This window comes from Agelaius tricolor, unplaced genomic scaffold (assembly GCF_023055355.1).
Source record: "Agelaius tricolor isolate 1412-34295 unplaced genomic scaffold, bAgeTri1.0.p SCAF_10, whole genome shotgun sequence".
In the NCBI taxonomy this organism is placed as follows: domain Eukaryota; kingdom Metazoa; phylum Chordata; class Aves; order Passeriformes; family Icteridae; genus Agelaius; species Agelaius tricolor.
This window is the reverse complement of record NW_027269270.1, coordinates 288,839-308,420: the sequence shown is the minus strand read 5'-3', so window position 1 is coordinate 308,420 and position 19,582 is coordinate 288,839. Positions and strand designations below refer to the sequence as shown.

The 19,582-nt window shown below is 44.7% G+C and overlaps 1 protein-coding gene across 25 annotated transcripts in view; it reads right to left on the bottom strand.

Annotated features, from left to right (window-relative positions):
- Positions 1 to 19,582, bottom strand: part of LRRFIP1 (LRR binding FLII interacting protein 1) — a 106,446-nt gene that overhangs the window by 36,548 nt on the left and 50,316 nt on the right. For 6 of the 25 annotated variants that reach the window (XM_071434300.1, XM_071434301.1, XM_071434278.1 and 3 more), the window contains exons 3-10: positions 17,464 to 17,481; positions 14,147 to 14,194; positions 12,848 to 12,892; positions 12,276 to 12,326; positions 8,937 to 8,969; positions 7,413 to 7,460; positions 4,099 to 4,155; positions 1,084 to 1,164 (exon numbers count right to left, since the gene is read on the bottom strand). The exons of 3 other annotated variants lie outside the window; for them this stretch is intronic. In XM_071434300.1, the coding sequence (XP_071290401.1) occupies positions 1,084 to 1,164; positions 4,099 to 4,155; positions 7,413 to 7,460; positions 8,937 to 8,969; positions 12,276 to 12,326; positions 12,848 to 12,892; positions 14,147 to 14,194; positions 17,464 to 17,481 (381 nt within the window). The remainder of the gene's footprint in view (positions 1 to 1,083; positions 1,165 to 4,098; positions 4,156 to 7,412; positions 7,461 to 8,936; positions 8,970 to 12,275; positions 12,327 to 12,847; positions 12,893 to 14,146; positions 14,195 to 17,463; positions 17,482 to 19,582) is intronic. 16 more of the 25 variants (XM_071434302.1, XM_071434283.1, XM_071434291.1 and 13 more) reach the window with 7 other exon arrangements.

Sequence of the window (19,582 nt, the reverse complement as noted above, 5' to 3'; positions counted from 1 at the left end):
GGGAAAAAAAACAGGTGCCTAGAGCAGAATGAACCCTCTTGGTGAGAGATTAGGACCACTACATGACAACAGAAGGAAGCCCAGTACAGAGAATATTAGTCATGTGCTCCATGAAAGCATTAGATCTCTGCTCCCCAAAGACTAAGAATACCAAGCAGGCACGTGCATTTCCTACAGGAAGGGAGGACACAGACAGTATGCAAAAGCAAAACAGCAGAATTTAATTTTAGGTTGTTAAGCTGTTATTGTCTCCCACACGTTTGTGTACAGGAGCCAGAAATGGGGCTTGTCCTCATGAAAAAGAGCTACACAGAAGTGCTTCAAAGCACACACTGTTAGTTGTAAGATCATCTCCTGTGTGTTTCACTATTTACAAATGCAGAGAAAACACAACCAATTCAGGAAAAAACTACAAGTGCTTCAGTCAGAGCAGGCTGAAACAGGTGTTAGTAACCATCCCCCCCAAAATGCAGAACTTACACAAAGCCAGAGCACTCTGTGTGTGTGGCAGAGCTGGGTGCAAGAGGCTCCAGCAGTGACCCCCAGCCCAGGTCCTGCTGCCACAGTGCCCCATCCACACCCCTGTGCTGAGCTGCCCCCTGGGGCACTGCTGGAGCTCTGCTGGCACCCAGCTCTGCCACACACAGGGGACAATGCAACCTCCCAGGGGTTTTACACTTCACTGATGCTCTCCCAGCACTCTGGGAGTTGCTTCCCTGTAATTTTGTGTGGTGCAGACTGGATTGTCTCAAGCTCACCAGACTGACACGCTAGGCAGAGGAGCTGCCTCAAACAGAGAACTTCAGGTAATTAAGATTTCCCTTATCTTTCTAGACCAACTGAGGCCAGTGGCAGACAAGGAAAGGGAGGAGCAGCAAAGGAAAACTGACTGTGCTCATTTGAAAACAGTTTTCCATGACTCATTCCAATCTTAAAAGGTCTGATTTGTTTGGGGCTTTTTTTAAAAGTTTCACTAAAAAGAGCTACAGAGACTCTTGACAATTGGTCCAATTGATTCCTAAGTACAAGAGGTTGTATTATCCAAACAAAGTCCAGGCCAGGTGAAGCCAGAGGGCAACAGACCCAATTTCCATTTTGGGAAGAAAGTTGAGAGGTGGAAGCATAGCTGCTGTTGGGGAGACCCAGGTCAGAGTAGTAGGAAGCCTGCATTAACAAACAAAGCAAAAAAAAAAAAAAAAAAAGAGAACTCCTTGAGAACTCAGCTTCACTCTTTATTCCTTTAAATGGGAAGCAAAAAGTAAATTAAGTGAATACAAACTGCAAAGCAGTCTAAGTGGTCACAGATGCAAGAAGAAGAGAGAACTGCATTAAAGCTGTGAGGGTGTGTGAAAACTGTGGGGCCTTTGAAGCACTGGAAAAATGCACTGGTCAGAGAGCTGGCCAGGTTCCTCCTGAGATCCTGGGGAGTTTATGTCCTGTAAGCTACACCCCCAGGAGTTTATGTCCTGTAAGCTACACCCCCAGGAGTTTATGTCCTGTAAGTTCACCCCCAGGAGTTTCTGTCCTGTAAGCTACATCCCCAGGAGTTTGTCTTGTAAGCTACACTCCCAGGAGAAGCTGAGATGCTGGGAGATGGAGAGCAAAGCCAGGGACCAAAGCTGCTGCCTGTGCCCAGCAGGAAGTGTGAGCAGCCACAGTCAGACATGGCAAGACTGAGTGGAGAGAAAACTGTTCTCTAAGAAGTGAGACTTTAAGCACCTTCTTTAAATTAAACACCTTCTCTCCCTGCTTTCTGCCTTGCATCCACTCATCCCTGCACTTCTGGTCTACTCAGGGGATCTTAATGAGGAATGGTTGTTCTGAAAGGTCTCACACTTTCACCTCCTTTGCTGCTCTCCAGAGCTCTCCTTTCACACCTACTCCCTGACACCTTTCCTCTCCAAACATTTCTCATGGGGTCTAGACAGACAAGGCTCTCTGCTTTCAGCAGTCAGCTCCTCACAAACCCTAACTCATCCTTGCCTCGCCACTGTGATCCGTGGAGGTGTTAATTTACTCACAAAAGAGGCAGATCTGGGGCAAAATAAAGGAATTTGTTTGCTTTCTTCTGTCACTGTAAGCAAACAGAAATTTAGATATGTCACAATAACCACAGGTACAGGCTGAGGGCAAATCATTGTCCAACCTCAAAAAAAACCTAACCCAAGAAACAACCAAAACCAAAACCCACCCAAACAATGCCTGTACAATAAGACTTTGACTGAAAGGAAACCTGAACTAAACTTTAAGAAATGATTTTCATTCCTGCTTAGAGTTTTCAATCTGCACGTGGGCTGTTTGGCACATGGCATTAATCATATTTAAGGGATCAACCTGTGACACTGCAAGTGCAGTGTGCACATGGAGATCAGTCCCTTCTGTGACTTAAAACCGGACACCCATTTTGGAAACAGCCATTGCCAGCAGGTTCATTCATCATTTCCCTGCTGTCCTGAAGAATTTTCCTATTTTTCATTTTTCCTTGTCACGTTGTGATTCAGCTTGGGCTTTTTGGAGAGAATATTCCTAAAAAGTGAATGCCAGCCAGGCTGGCATCAATTTGGTTTGAAGTTTCAGCTATTCTGAGTTACCCCCAAACCTTCCTCCCCCTCCTAATTAATGATTAATCCAAACAGCAACAGAACTACAAGGAACTAACAATGTTGCTGTAATTAAGCCCTACTCAGACTAAACCCCCACGCTGCAAACGCTAATTCCAGCATGATTTTAAATTATTTAAATGGAAACCAAACAACCTCTTCTCCCTGGATGACTTTCTTGCAGATATTTTGCTCTCCCTGCAGTCCTTGGAGCACTGGAGTATGTCAGTAAAGAGTAAGAACATCATTTATCACCAGTGCTACAGAATAAAGCTCCTTGAACTCCTCAAACGGCTCAGCAACAGGACAGGCTGTTTTTTCAGCAGTCCAAGCAACAGTATTTCATTGTCTCTTATCCACATAATGCCAGGTAAATTATATGGCAGCAACAATTTTAGATGGACGTGAAATATCAGATTTCACTGTTTATCCAGGCTCCTGCTTAACTTCGTGCCTACAAAGTCACCCCCTGAACTCTCTCTCATGTTCAGCGTGTTATTGCTCAAACACTTGGATAAATGGGGGCTTAAAAGAGTTTATTTTTGGCCTAAACACTGAGCTTTAGGCTGCATAGCACTAAATTTCTTTAGAAGCCTTGATAGCACAAAGATCAACAGGCTCTGAGCTTTTGTCTGGCTTTGTTAAAATAAAGGGAAAAAAAAAAACCTCAACAGTTCCCCCTTTGCCCCCAGGCTGTGCCTGGACAACCCCTTTAAATCATTTGCACAATCCCCAATATTTAACAAAGCAGGGCCAGGAGTTGCTGTAATTGACACACAACACTTGTGCTGGAACAGGAGGGAACATTGTGACCTGCATCCTCACAATTGAGTTAATTATTAAGCTTTTCTGGACTGGAAATAAAAGTCCATCAATGTTAAGTAGTTAAGTGGGAACACTTGCACTGGCTCTTCAGCTCTGTAGGCGTTTCCAGAAACCCTAGGATATGGTTTATAAAGGGAAAAAAGAAAAAAGAAGCCAAAAAACCAAAGGCATTTAGTTAAGCAAACTTCAAATAAACAATGTGCATTTGGGGAAAATTCAAAATCCATTTTAACTATGCAAATTCAAATTCAAAGTCCATTTTAACTATGGAAATCTCAAGGCATGGACTAAATTAGGAGATTCAGTACTAGAGCACAGCATGAACACCTTGCAGAGGTTGTAAAGCACTCACTCTGTTTCCAGCATGTGGAAATCCTCCCTGCCAGTGCTGCCACAATGTAATTTCTAACCAGTTTTATTTACAAGTTAAAGCAGCTCTGGCTCCCAAGATCTTTCTGTACCAATTTCTGAGACTCCCCACTAATGGCCTGATTTTTGATTTTTTTATTTCCCAGACAACTTCTTGCTGCACCTCCAGTGCCTGACAAACTCCAAACCCACAACGTGCAAGACAGGTAAAACCTGCTTCACTGCCAAAAAGAATTTGCTAATTAGCTTTAATCCCATCAAATGGAGTGATAGAATTTTGTAGCAATAGAAATCATCTACTAACCCTGCTAGATTTTCTACTCTGAGATGATCCATACACGTCTTCCTCATAACCATTGGTCTGTTATGGAAGGAAAGGAAAAAACAAAAAAGGAAAGACAAAAAAGGAGAGAAGAAAAATTGACAGAGACCCTGAAGGGAATTTTTAAGCAAATGTCATCACTTATGAAAAGCAAAGGCAGAGACAGAACTTTTCAAAGATACACCAGAACAGGAGCAGTGCAGGATTAGGTCATGATTTCAAACATGAGGACATGAACATTTGTGTCACTGCCTCTAGAACAGCCAAAAATGTCAAGGATACTCCTGCTTCCCCTTTTTGATCCCCCTTTTGTTAAAATTTTTTTTGCCTCCCCTATTATTACTGGTCTATATTCAAACACTGTGAAAGGAATAGGACACAAAATGGGGACAAAAAGGAGATCACAGACTACAATAAAGGGCATAAATCACTATAGCTGTTTATACCTCAGGCAGCTCAACACCTAAAAAGCTGCAAATTGTAGTAGAGGAATTAATTCTATTTGAGAAATCCAGCTTAGCAAACACGCAGTGCTGGATAAATTCTCTTCTTTTTGATTTTGAGCATCAGAATGAAACCCAGACAGTGGCCATCTGCCTCACCCCAGGATTCTGAGGGCTGGTAGGAGATTTGGGTGGGCTCAGCTGTCCTCCCTGGGGTCAGGAGGGAAAACAAACAAGCCCAGAAGGACTGCTCCATAAACAAGGTGAGGTGCTTCAAATCCCTATGGCAGCAGTGCTGGGAATAAAAGAAAACAATCAGTGACTCAGTCCTGAGTCTGGGAATGTGGTGGTGAAGAAGAGAGGACAGACCCAAAAGTCTCCTCAATAGACAGCATTAAAAGCTCAGATTTCCCCAGCAATTCACTGTTCAGGTATCACCTCACAGCCAGCCCTGGTTTAACACTGAAAACAAGGAAGCACTCTGTGTATTTGGGGTGGGGGTTTGGTGGAAATTTAATTAGAATTTTCTATTAAAATTAAGTTTTGAAGTCCATGTTTTAATGAGTTCCCAAAATGAAAATCCACTAGAACCAATCTGAATCAAACTCCAAGAGAAATATTTATCATCTGCTATACAGCAGCTTGCATGAAAAATTAAACAAATTAACTTAGAAACCAATTCAGAGCCAAGCTGGGAAAGCTACTTCTGGGAATAGCTTAGAATCTCTATTGAAATGCAATCCTATCACCCCAAATGGAAGGCAAACTTCCAAGTTTCTTTTATTCAAGAACTGGTTTAAAATACTGCTGTAGCCTTCTCACACAGCTTGGCTTCTTTCCAGCTTTTACCAGGTTGTTTGTTTTTCTTTTTCCAAGCTCCTTGAATATCTCCAACGCTTAAGAATGGTTAAAATGGATCTCCAGCAGCTGAAGGCAGCGCTCTGTGCAGACCAATTACCTCCACCACCCCTTTTATTGCTACACTGAGGACTTGTTTGCCTTTTTCAGCTGTGCAATATTGACTAAATGTAACCTCAGATCACTATCTGAACCATCCTATTACTTTGTAATGGCACCTTCATTTTTCCCAGATGTGGTATTCCCCATTTGTTTTTACTGTTATTCCATCTTGACAAGTTGTCTCCTGTTTATCATCAGTATTTTCTCTCTAACTCTGTATGAAACTGCCTTCACTCCCTGCACTCAGCCAGCCAGGCAATACAGACTCCTGGGGAACTGCTTTTCCCTCCTTAAAAAACCCAGATGATGCTGTCTTAGCTGGGAACAGACCAGCTGAGATCCTTCCCAGCTGTCCTGTTCTCTAACCAAGCTCTTTTCCAACTGTACATTCCTTTTACAAGAACGAGATCTGGGCCCAAGGTTTCACTTCAAGTCACGCAGAGACAGCCAGGAGCCTCACAGTCAATTTACAGTAACATCCTTTATGCCCTGAAATAATTACCCTGTTTAGGACCTCCAGCTGCATTGGCATGATGGATTTTCCACAAGCCCAGGGTAACTGGTTATCACTTGACAGTTCAGGCCCTTCTAAAGGAATTTGCCTCATTTGCCCTGTGTCTCCCAGAGTTGAGCCTGAAGCCCCAGCGCTGAGGCCATTTCCCTGCCCCTCTGACCCATCCTCTTCAGAAACCTCTCCAGTGCATATTTTTGAAGGCAAATGCTCCAGGCAGCTCTTGGAGAGCAGGGTCAGTTTTATCAGACCTTGCTGGCCTTTGTTCTAGGCTACATTTACATGCAAAGCATCTGACCCTCATAAAAACTGGAACAAATAACACTGCATGCTAGAGAGGCTAAAATGACTCCATTTTACTTTTCTCCCTTTTGTGACCCTATTTTTCTCTCTGTATTTTCTTCTTGCTTTTGACAAAGGAAACCATTTCACTGTCACTGTGTCCATTTCTGCTTGTAATGCTTTTTTACCTCAGGCTGCAGCTGGTGCTGCTCCCTCAGGCTTTCTCAATCCCACACCCAACTTCCAGCCCTCAGAAAAATTCTCTGCTCGTTTCCAGAGTGGCAAAGAACCCCAACCCAGCCTCCATCTCATGAGCTAAAGAATAAAGCAGGGATTTATTAAAAGGATCTGCTAAATGGATCCACCTTGGGCAGCCAGGGCTGCACCCAAGATGAGCCAAAATGGTCACAAAATGAATGACTGGTCAGAGGGTCTGTCACTTTTATGTAGTTCTGATCCATTTGCATGTTGAAGTTAATTGTCCATTTATAGCTTTAGGTTATGAAGTCCCATCCTGCTTGTTTTTCTCCCTTTGTGAGAGAATCTCTCTCTGATTGTGCTCTTGGGCCTGAGATTTGGATCATTTGTCCTTGGTGCCCAGCTGGAGAAGGAATTGTTTTGTCTCCCTATTCTGTGAAGAGAGCTCACCATCCCCTAACATGAGGCTCAAACCCACACACTAAAGCAGCACAGAATGTGAAAAATAGAAAACCTGAGGCATCAGTGTCCTCTTTGCCTGACTGGAATAAGATTCACCCATGACAGGGGGTGGAATGAGATGGGGTTTCAGGGCCTTTCTAATCCAAACCATTTGGGATTCTATGACATTCTCTCAACATTGCCTATTTCTGTGTCCAAGTTAGGTAGCTCCAGTAAGGTTTTGAGTTTCCCCCATGCTCTTTATGCACAGCACTGAAATAAGAGTTTGGACTATCCCACATTTTGGAGATGAACTGGTGCTCATTATTCCCTAGCAAGTGCTGATAGCTGTGGTGTATCCTTGACACTGGGCTGGCAGCTCTCCCACCTGCACACACTCCTTGTCCTGCCACAGTGGCTTTGGAGGCAGAACCCTCTCTGAGACACACAGAAATACATACTGCTTTGGAGTAGTTCTTCTTTTTGGTCCTCTCACTCTCTAATCCAGCCTGCAGTGGGATGAAGAACGTGGGGTGAGATCAGTGAGTGTGTGCACCCCCATGTGGGGCCAGGCATGCACATCCCCATGCAGGCAGAGGAGCAGAGCAGGGCTCGGGGAGCAGCCAGTGCACCCCTGGAGTCAAACGCTCGGTTATTGGGAATATTGCTCGGTTATTGGGAATATTGCTCGGTTATTGGGAATATTGCTCAAGTGCTGATGGCACTGGTAAATTTAGCAGCTGTGCTTCCAATCAGCCACGCTGGCTGGGCTCAGTCAATGCACAGCTGTCCATCCTGACTGTATCAATAGAGCCATGCAAACACCCAAACGTGCTGGAACTATTCTGGGATGTAGGTCAGGCACAAAGGGATGCGCTGCGCTCCTGGTTGGAAACAGCGCCGGGAATGAAGGAGAGGGGAAAAGCAGGGGAATCTACAGGACTGCACTGCCCAGTTTGCTTCCTGCAGACACCAGCACACCTCCAGTTGTGGAAATGTTTTAAACTGAGCTTTAGTCCTCGTTGGCCCTTTCTGTTCTTTCAGGAGCTGCTTTATCTCAGTGTTCCCACAGCAAATACTCGCTGTCAAAGCATTATTATTAATGTGATTTTGTCCTCTCAAGTGAAGGTAACACAAGCTGCAGCTTTGGTAGGCAGTGTGTTTGTCCTGTCTGTCACTGTCATATTTTCTGGAAAAATCCCTTTGCCCAGGATTTCTTCTCCTGGGAAGCTGAGAAGCCTCAGAGAAAAATGAAAACAATAATTATCTGATTGTTTCTCCTGTGTTTTGCTGCTTTGGAATGGGGTTGGACATTGTTTATCCAACAGGTGGTTGTTTGATTGGTTTCATGTGAATTGTTTTGACTTAATGACCAATCACAGCCAGCTGTGTCAGGACTCTGGAAAGTCACAAGTTTTTCATTAGTATCTTGTTAAGCCTTCTGTCTGTATCCTTTCTCTATTCTTTAGTATAGTTTTAGTATAGCATTCTTTAATATAATATCATAAAACAATAAATTAGCCTTCTGAGAACATGGAGTCAGATTCTCAATTCCTCCTTCATCCTGGGGACCCTGAAAATACCACATCTTGTCACCTTTGCTAGATCTATTTACAGTGAGTTTATGAGATTTTTATTCCTTTCCAGATCTGTGCTGAAATAAATCCAGATGCAGTTGGTCCAACAATGGACAGGCTTTAACAGAGACAGTGTTTCAGGGGAAATCCATTCTGCTCTGCCTGTGGTAACTCCTGAGCTAAACCCAGCTCAGATCTCTGTAATCATTTGTCACTTCTCATCTGAACTGTGTCAGAGCAGGAGGAGAGGAAGCGGCACCCTGACATCACAGACCACAAACTGCCTCAGGATGCTTCCAGATCACCCTGATCTCAGAGCAGTTATCACAACCTGTGTTAGCTTCTTCTTCATGATTAGTTTTTCAACACACACACACACACGCTCTGCAACTTGCAGACTATTCTCACCACTGGGTAGGTGCTGGCATAATCCAAATGAGACTGTAAAGGCATGAGAGGAGAGGGAAATCAGAAAACAAAGGAAAACACAAGTTATGTCAACCAAAGGAACTCCCCCAAAACAAAACAAATAACAAACAAACACAAAAATAGGCAGGGAGATGGAAATCCCAACTGAAGAACTTTGATAATGCAGGATTTCTTGCACAAAGGCACAAGTTTGGAAGCTGGGAGGATACAAAACAAGGATGCACAAATTAATCAGGAGTGATTGATAAAATAAGGATGCACAAATTAATCAGGAGTGATTGATAACACAACAATATTTCATGCTGATGGTGTTGGATTAGAGACAGCCAGCTGGGAAGTGGGAGAACCAGGACAAATGAAACAGAAAAGAGACTGAAGAAAGGCTCGAGAGCCTCAACAAACACAGGCTGATGTTACTGAGCTCCCCTAGGAAAATCTGCATGATACAGAACTGAGCTTGCAGAACTCCTGGAACAGGAGTGGCAGGAGCTGTTGATGGGCTCAGGATCATCAGGGAAGCTGCTGAAGAAGCCTCTCCATGGAGGAGGCACAGACACAGCCCTGGACCCCTGGTCCCTGTTTGCAGCACAGTCACAGCTCTGGAGCCTCAGCCCATCTGCTGGCCTGGTCTAATGAATATCTCTGGAGGTTTTGCAGTGTGTAGGGCTGCCTGCTCTGCCAGAAGCATCCAGAAGCTCCCTAAAAGCTAGCTCAGCACATCTCTGGTGCCTGCAGTCCAGGCATTCACTTCAAAAATATTCCAGGAGAAAAGTGCAGAGTGAAACCCACACAGATCTGTGGGGTGGTGAAGCCCTAGGGAGAAGTGAATGTGTGATATTGGCTCACTTCAGTGAAAACTTCCTGCACAGAAGAGAAGCACAGCTGCAAAAAGGAGCCCCTGGCACCACCAGCCCCTCACAGTGCAAGGAGCCCGAGTGCCAAAGATGGAACAGGAATTTTCCAAAAATGGCATCCTGCAACAATGGAAGGAGAGCCCCCAAAAAGACAGCATCATTCAGAATTCTCCAAGGCATTTTATAAACCCTTCATGGACACAAGGCAACTGATTCTGATGCTGACTTCAGGCTAAAATAGCTCCAAAGACAAACTCGACCCAAGAACTCAGGTGATTTTTTAAGGTTGGTCAAAATGTATGGGGCTTTTGGCTTTGTTATTTTAAAGACAGAGCCAAACCTTCACAGACTGGCCATAGACGTGGTCAAATGACCAAAAGGATCTGCTGTAAATCCACACTGGGAGAGTGATCAGAGAGGCTGTGTACAAGGGCCTGGAATGACAGGGAAGGAAAGAATGGCTTCAAACTGACAAAAATTAGGTTAAAATTTGGTAATAGGAAGAAATTCTTCCCTGTGAGGCTGATGATGTCCTGGCACAGGGTACCCAGAGAAGCTGTGGCTGCCCCTGGATCCCTGGAAGTGTTCCAGACCAGGTTGGATGGGGCTTGGAACAACCTGGGCTAGTGATAGGGGGTGGAACAAGACAAGTTTTAAGGTCTTTTCCAACTCAACCCATTCTGTGATTCTGTCAATTAATTGTGAATAGAACAACTGGAAGATGTAGAAGGCTAAATTTCAGTTCAGACTGGCAAATATTTATGTGCTTCTACAATCCCAGTGACAAAAGAATGAGGCAAGGAAATTCTGTCAAAACTTCTCCTGTGCCTGCCAAAATGTCAGCACATCCACCACCAAACGCTGCTTTTTGGGGACAGGGGCTGTGCAACATCACTGAGAAACACCAGGGTGGAAAGTTTCAGGCAGATCCTTCTGTCAGAGAAGGACATTCCTTGCAGAAGTAGGAGGAATTTGGGGCCATCCCACGGAGCAGCTGGAGGCTGCTGGTTATCACAGCCTGAGACTGCTCAGGGGGAAAAGGGCCAGAAAAGCTCCTCCAAGGCTTGGTGAGGAGGCAGAATGCAGGGCTTCTGCTCTTTAAATGTATACAAACCCCGGGACTGTGCTGCAAAAGCACCTCAGAAAGAATCAGTGGTGGATTTCCATGAAGAGAAGATATTGCAGATGAAATCTCTCTCTGTAAACACAGAGCCAGTGTGTTTGCATCGTGCCACATTACAGCCAGGGATAAACAACCCATTTGTGTTGTCATCACCTTCCAAACAGACAGAATTGATATTTCAACTGAACTAGAGATCTTTTTTCCCCTCCAAAAAACGCTTCCATATGTCAACATTTAACCCTAAGTAAAATAAACACTGCTTTTCACGTTCTGCTGTGCAGAGAGGCTTTTCTTCACTGAATCTTTGGAGCTTTGAGGCATCTCCTAGCTCTGAAAAGCACTCAAGTTTGTCATCTTGAGCAAAAAAGGTTTTAACAGCATTTCATGAGTAGCAATAAGGATTCCAGTAAAAAGGGAACAAGGCAGCACTTTATATTTTTAAGCACATTTTGTGCAACTTTACAGTGGGATCCCTGAGAAGGCTCTGCAGCAGAATTTTTTTTTTAATGAGTCTTTTAGACAGTATTTAGAAACAGAGTTAAGGTTTATAGAAATGTGTGTTATCTGGGAAAATACTGTCTGGACATTTTGAGGAAAAGACTGTTTGAACTTTTCCTAGAGATGAGTACTCACTGCTTTACTAATCCCACCTCCACAAAACTCAGATGATTTTCAAGTATTTCTAAAGCATTTTTAAAGCCAGTAACCAGTGACAGGACCTGAGGGAATGGCTGGAGCTGTGTCAGAGGGATTTTGGGGTTAGATACCAGGGAAAGGTTCTTCCCCCAGAGGGTGCTGGGCACTGCCCTGGGAATGGGCACAGTCCCAAGGCTGCCAGAGCTCCTGGAGAGTTTGGACAAGGCTCTCAGGGATGTCAGGGTGGTATTGTTGGGGTGTCTGTGCAGGGACAGGAGCTGGATCAATGATCCCCTTGTGGGTCCCTTCCAGCTCAGGATATTCTGTTATTTTATGAGGATTCACCTGCAATTCCAAAGCGCCCAACACTTATTTCCACTGATCAATCACTCCTGGTTTCCTGGGCTAATAAACACTGACCCCACCAGCACTTTCCCCTTCCCAAATTTCCAGTTGCAGGAGTGAAACAGGGGAGCCCACAAGGTGCATGCAGACACCAATGTCTTGGCTGAGTCCCTCCTGCAGAAGTGAAGAGCAGTGACCACAAAGGGCCCTGCACGGGGCACACACTGGAGACAATCAGTGATCCACTTGAAAAAACCCAACATGGAACACGTCCAGGACAGTCCCCTCGGAGTGTGGGGGCACAGGGGACAGTGACAGCCACACACAGACATGCACACAGAGGTTGCACAGTTTACCAACCCTCAGGCTTCCACGGCTACCCACTGACATGCGCTCATCTTCATCCGAAGCCTAGCGAGAGAAAGCGTAGAGACAAAAAAAAAACCAAAACAGTGAAAAGAACACAGGTAACAGGCACTGATGGCTTTGATGGGACAGGAGGAAGGGAAAGATGCACAAACTCAATGTTTTTACAAAAGAATTGCGTTGGAAGTATAAGCAGAAAGCAAATGAAATCACACCCTGCCCAAGAAACAGTCAAGCATTTTACTGTAGGGTGAAGCAGGAGCTTGCTCAGGTGTTCCCTGCTCTATGCTCTTGGCCCTTTAATGAACATTAAACACTCCAAACAGGTTATTTCCCCCTTTCCACCCCCTTTATTCTTACATGTTTGCAAAAACTCCCTGGAGTGACTGGGGAGAGAGGGCAGAGAAGTCAGGAAGTGGCTTTGGGGTTTCCACTTGCCGAGGGTGGTGGGAGCTTGTTTTGGTTCCTTTTCTTTTGAGAAGGAAGTGACTTGTACACTTATACAGTGTCTGTTTTCTTAATCTGAAATGTCTGGCTGAACAGAAAAAGCAAAAGCAGGTACTGACCGAGGCATTTCTTCGGGCTCTACGGGAATAACGCTCACTGTCTTCCTACCAAGGCAGCAGAGAGAAAACAGAGGGAGGTGTTGAGAGGACAGACACAGCAACAGAGCCTTCCAGAAACACACACTGAACTCCAGCCACTCTTAGGAGCCAGTAAAGTTAAACCAAACAACAGGAGGTGACACCCTGTCAAAGCAGAAAAACCCTTCCTCCCTCCTCTGAGACCCCAAAATTCCTCTCTGCTACACAGCCTCTGTGACACTGGAAATGCCATCAGATGTTTTACATTTCAACAAGATGGTTTTAACAAATGGATTTGCCACTGAATTTAAAAACAGCAGTAGAAAACAGCAAAAAAAAAAAAAAGTTTTAATATTGTAGTCAACAGATTGTCACAGGTGAGCTGATTTCCAAGCAAGGGAACTGCCAGTAAGGTGGAGATATGCTCATCCAGCAAGGATTTGAAGAGACCCCAGTGTGAGTCTGGGGTGGGTGGGTGGTCCATGCAGACCAGTATTTACTGATTAATTATCAAAGACCAAGGAATTGGGAGTTTGGGAAGTTACCTTCCACACTGGAAGCTGGCTGTTCAGTTTTGCCTTTGCCAGTGTTCACTACTCAGTTTTGCAGGGCAAGGCCACAGCTTTCAGCTGGCATGGCTGCTAACTGGCTTCATAAACTTAGGGTTGAAACACATTTGAAGCCAGTGACTTCCAGCCCATTAGCAACTTCATCTCCTATCATGGGTGTTAAAACAGTCAGATGTTGCTAGTGGCCAAGTCTGCAGTTGGTATTCACTGGTTTTAGCAAATTCTAAAATCCAGAGCAGGGTATTATTGGAAAAAAGTGAGGATTGCCACATGGCAGTAATAATTCCTTTGAGGGATTTCCCTGGGCCAGTAAGTGCTAAGGGAAATGAAACAGCATGAGTAAAACTTGCCCACAATTTACCTGAAGGCAGATTTAAGAAGACTCAAGTGGTGATGAAACCCACAAAAAGTAAAATGAGCACAATTACTCCCTGCATCCCAAGGGGCTTTAACAGGTTTTTACCCTAACCTGATCTTCCAACGATAGCGTGGACACAGGTGTGTAAAAAGAGATGGCTCTAACCCAGTCCTTGCCTGTTTTAAGCTGATCAAAACTCACATTTCAGTTGGAAAAGCAAGACTGTGGGATTGCTTGGAGTGGAACTCACACTCCCAGTGGATGAAAATACCTACTTGGAGGGATCTCAAGCTCTATGAACTACACAGAACTGCCACACGTAAAAGTTGTTGAGCTACGTTGATCAAGTCCTACCATCCATTGCTCGATGTCTCCCCACTTAGTATCCAGCCCATAATATTTCTACAGACAGAAAAGGGAAAAAAACCAGAATTTAGATGAGAAAAGCAGACACAGAACATTTAGGCATGCACTGCCAGGCCTTGGCCAAACCACACAGCTCCACATGACTGTGCCAGTGAGAGCTGTGCCGCGTGGCACCGGAGTGAATGCCTGGGAAAAGCTGCCTGGAAAGGGGAAAGGGGAGATTGGGCATCACCAAGGTGCTCAGCAGCTTCCTCTCCCTCAGCACTGCAAAACCCCCTGTGCTGGGGGAGAGGAGCAAGGAGAGTAATGAGTCTTGAATTCCTGACCCAGTTAAGTCAAGACTCATTACAAGGGAGGCGAGCACAGGACACTTCCAGGAGGAAAATTGCTGTCAAATCATGTTTCCCGTACAGGTCTGTCAAACTGGGCAGACAAGTTGGGCACAACTCATCTCTGGGCACCCTGATTTGCTGCATTAGAGCTCCACAGAGCTCCTTTCAGAGCACCAGGCTTTTTGCCTACGTTTGACCCACCTGAGAGCAGTGGCAGCACCAACAAGGGTACAAGAGGACAAGATCCACCAGTGCAGGCAAGACAACACTGGGAACTTCCCAATGAACTTGAATTTCCCCCAGACAGCAAGTTGTTCAAAGATCCACAGGTTTAATGGGACTTTTCTTCCTCCCCAAAGAAGCCTGCAAATCTGGTCTCAGGAATTTTGTGTTTTTAATGGTGTCCATTAAAATGATTCCTGTGTGAATTAAAATCACTGGCTTAAAGCGCAACAATAGGCAAATGGCAATCCTACTTAATTAAGGAAGAATATGTATTTTAGAGCTTTCTTACAGGCTTGAGGAAGCAGGAGTATCAACAGCCAAAACCTTAGGAAATTATTTTAAAAAAAATCAGGAACCTGTTCTGTATTGCACTCTGGTTTTAGCACTCGCTCAATGGTATTAATGTAATTTTATTTTCACCCTTAAAACCTCATTCACCATTTACTGATAAACCAAACCAAACAGCAGCACGTTCTTCAGTGCTGTATTACTTTATTCCCACTTCAGATTCATAACCCATGCACCAGCTTGTTATAAAAGTAATTGTCATGCACATCTCAGCTTGAGAATGATCCCTGAGAATTCCATGAACTCCCAGAGCTGTGTACACGATGAGAACCTACAGATTATATGCTTTGTAGTAAAGCAGGTCAGGTAAAGCCTTATTAGAGGCTTTTTAGCCATTAACAGACTGAGAACATTTTCTAACACTAGACATCAATTTAAAAAACTGAAACACAATATTAAAATGGAGAATCCTTTTTCACGCATAGGAAGGATCCATAAACACATTGTAATTTTTTTTAGGGTTTGCTGCTTTCTTTTCATGCCCTCTCACTGTCTGACACTGGTTTATGAATTCAGCCTTGCAAAAGGCAGATAAGGAAACAGCCCTTACAAGACTTGCTATGTCACAGTTTAGGTTCCACTTACAGGCTTTTCCTTCTCCATTTCAAATTACTCAGCTACATGCTTAACATCCCCTGAAGAAAAATCTTAATGAATGAGACTGCCAGAGACTATTTTAATTTATAATCTTTTAAAGAACACGTGTCATACTGGACTGAACTGGCAGCTTTTGAGCTCTCAAGTATTTTGACCCCTCACAGCCACTTTTCTCAGTTCTCCCTCTACACCAACTCTTCTGTTCTGCCCCCAGGGGCCTGATTCCAATGGGTTGAAGGAGGAAATGCTGCTTTTCTATTCATTCAGGTTTCAGTTAGAGGCCCTTGCTGGACTCAGGTTCCCTTCCACCTTGAAAAGTGATATTACCATTCAATAATTAATGATGTTAATACCACTGAGAGAGAATTCCAGATGCGATTCACTCACTGAGTGCCAGTGAAACTGCCGGACTCACAAACTCACCATGGGATGTTGGGAGCATAACCCACTTATCTCCTCATCCATGTCAGGACACCAACAGTAAACAACCTCCTTGGCTCCCAGGGGGCCGCTTGTGCACCAGGAGGTTAAATTAATTCCCATAAAGAAGATTAATAAGGAGCCTGTCCATCCATGGGCAGACACTGAGTCACTCAGCGCGCAGTCAACTCCAGAAATAAAACCAGGAGTGAGAGGGACTTGTTGCCAAATTCATGGGGCCAGGATTAAATACCAGAGCACATGATTTGAGCAGCTCTTTTCATATACATACACACTCAAAGAGGAGAACAGCACTCCCAAGAAGCACATGCAGGGCTGGGTCAGGCTTTGAAACATGCAGTTAGGGCAGCTGGAGTGTCAGAACAAAACCAAGCACACTGTGGTTTAGGGAGACATTCAGCACTCAGCAAGCAATAAAAACACTCAGGAGAAAAAAAAAAAGAGAAATATTCAATAAGGTAGAAAATGGCAGGCTTGAAGAAAAATGTGCTTTCTCCCTCCCTGGAAAAATCCTTGGGAGTTATTTCTGTTTCTAGGTGCCACTCAGCTCACATGCTGAAAGTGTAGAACAGCCAGGCTGTTATATTCAGTTCTTTTCAGATGTCTGGCTGTTATTTCAGCCAGACATCACGACACAAACCCCAAAATCTCTGTTTCTACATGGCAAGTGACCTCAGTTAGAGCTACCGTTATCATCCTCTTTGCCATCATTGTGGAAAGGAAACTGGGAAGAGGGAAGAGATCATGACTTTAAACTGAGATGACAGAGGATTAAACAATATAAAATCACATTTAATGTGCGGGTTGAAGGCCATACCATTTATTTACCCAAGGATTATGAATTCAAACACAGCATCCCTGATTTCCTTCAGTGACTTTGTGCAAATAAAGTCATCTGCAAGTCATTCTTCCTGCTGGCACCTGTTAAATGCTTGCCCAGCCTGAAACACTCCAGTGATTTTCTTGGCCTTCAGCACATGAACAGAGGTGACACAGGGAGCCACTGTGCCCTCCTGTGACCCTGCTTTGCCAAGTCACTTCTCTGCTATTGCTTATCCTTTGCCAAACAGGCTGTAGAAAAAAATCACATTAAGTGCCTGACCAGACACCTTACATGGGTCATCTTCCCCCACTGCACTTGACTGTCCACCCCACAAGATTATGGGAGGGGAGGGCAGAATTACACAGAAATTTGCAGCCTGCTTGGCATCTCCCACTCTTCAGAGGATTTCCAAGGTTGGACTCGAGGATCTTGGAGGTCTTTTGCCACCTAAATGGCTGTGTGGTAGTGAAACTGTAGCAAGACTCACAGGGTGGGAAGAAGAAGGCATGCAAACAAGAAGGAAAGCGAGCAAGCCCTACCTTCTGCACCTGATAGATCTGGGGGGAAAGGGAGAGGAAAAAACAAGGAACAAAGCTAGCATGAATGATGGATACATAGCAATGCTCCACAGCTCCTTCTGGAGGGAAAAAACAGCATTTATAGAGAAAATACAGCAGAACATCAATACACAGAAGAGCACAGTGAAGCCCCGTGGATTTAGGCAGGACAAAAGCAGTGTTTGCATCATGGGCCTCCTCCACGTGACTGGCTAGAGCACAGCATTCCTGTTCCCATTCCCACCAGGCTCTGGGGTGCACATGGGACATTTTATCCCCAGGCTTTGCACCAGGCCAGAGCCCAGCCCAGCTGTGAGCCAGGACCTCTCATTTTTCCAGCCTTGCCTCCAAAACAGGAATGGATGCCCAAATACTCACCCGGGACGAGCTGTGTATCTACCAGCACAATAAAAGCAAACAGCATTAACTACAGATCAACTGTTCCTCTTTGGAGGATAGAATTTGTCCTTGAGGGATAAATCACAGTTACAAAAGCACCAACCCCACACACCTCTCACCTGTGCACAGCACAGTGCCAGTGTGTGAAAATTCCTGGGAAATTCCTTGCACATATATTGCTGGCCTTAAAGGATCCCTGCAGGTTGTTCTGTCAATTTTTAATGTTTCTGTGGAGCCTCACACTATTTTCAGGCTTTAATAAATGCCCTGCTGACACTGTTGTTCCATAGTCTTGGAGCATTTTGATAAGACACAAAACCTTTAGAGCCACTCTACTGCACCTGAATTTTGTGCTCTTGGAGAACTGCCCTTGACTGGTGAGCTTTGTGAATCCACATGAAAACAAAAAACAGGTTTTTTCTCACATCTTTCCTGAAACCAGAAACGTTGCTGGTTACCCCAAAGAATCCTTCTTGTTCAAAACCACCTGGCTGGCTGCACAATCCTCTGGGGGCAAGGCAGTCAAGTCCCCCAGATTTTGGGGTATTTGGAGGATCCCTGGCATTCACTGCTCTCAGGGATACCTCATGGGAACCTGGATCCCAGTGCTGGGAAGCAAAGCTTATGTCTCTCAATCCCTGCCCTCCTGATCAGGTTCCCCTTCACAAAGGACGACTGCACAACCCAGATTAATGCCTCAGCAGCTTTAATTCTCATTCCAGCAAGCACAGGAGGGAAAATTAGGACCCATTTAAAAATCAGCACTCCCACCACACAAGTAACCACCCCACCTTCCCTTTCCCTAAAAAAGCCATGGAGAGGAAAATGGAAGAGGGCCCTCCCCCAAGGCTGCACCACAATTCCAATTTCTGGCTTCTCCATGGCACACTCAGAGTGCCTTTCATCCACACACACAGGAGCCAAACACCACAGGTTCAAATGTGGCAATTACCACACAGCTGATTAACCTCAAAGCTTTAACTTTTCCATGCTGTTTTTTTTTTCACCCACTCCTGGAGGCAGCTCCATGGAATCCTTATTTTTCAAAGCCCAGTGCTCCAGGCCTGGCACAGCAGGTATTCATTCCCTGCTGAGTCCAAAGCAAGGCACACAAGGAGCCTCGTGCCCAGGACCCAAATTGCCAATGGACAAGATAACAACGGGGCCCTTGTTCAGGCCAGGCACTGTGGGGGGAGGTGGGGAGGCCTCAGGGATAAAGCCAAATTCATCATTCAACTATTCCAGCTTCTTATAAAACCTGGAGTTTTGGAGGAACCCATCAGCCAACAGGCATTACAGCTCTGCTCCAAAGTGACTGATCCCTCAGCAGTGCACGAGGGAAAGGTGTCCCTGTCCATGGCAGGGAGGCTGGAATCAGGGGGTTTTTGAGGGTTTTTCAAACCCAAGCCATTTTAGGATTCTCTAATGACATTATCCTCTTTAGAAAAATCATACACTTTTAAACAATCACCTCTGTTGCAGATGTGTGCCCCCAAAAATGAGTCAATACACATCTAAGCAAGCAGTCAAATGCTTTAAAGAGCACTTTCCTGTATTAGGGTACACAGTTTTCTGTATTAGGGTATGACCAAAAAACCCAAATGTGTTTCATCCACAGTATTAACAGCAGACAGCTTTCCTGATTTCCTCATCAAAGGAGGTTGCCCACAAAAATAAAAATTTTCATAGAAGTAGGTTTAAA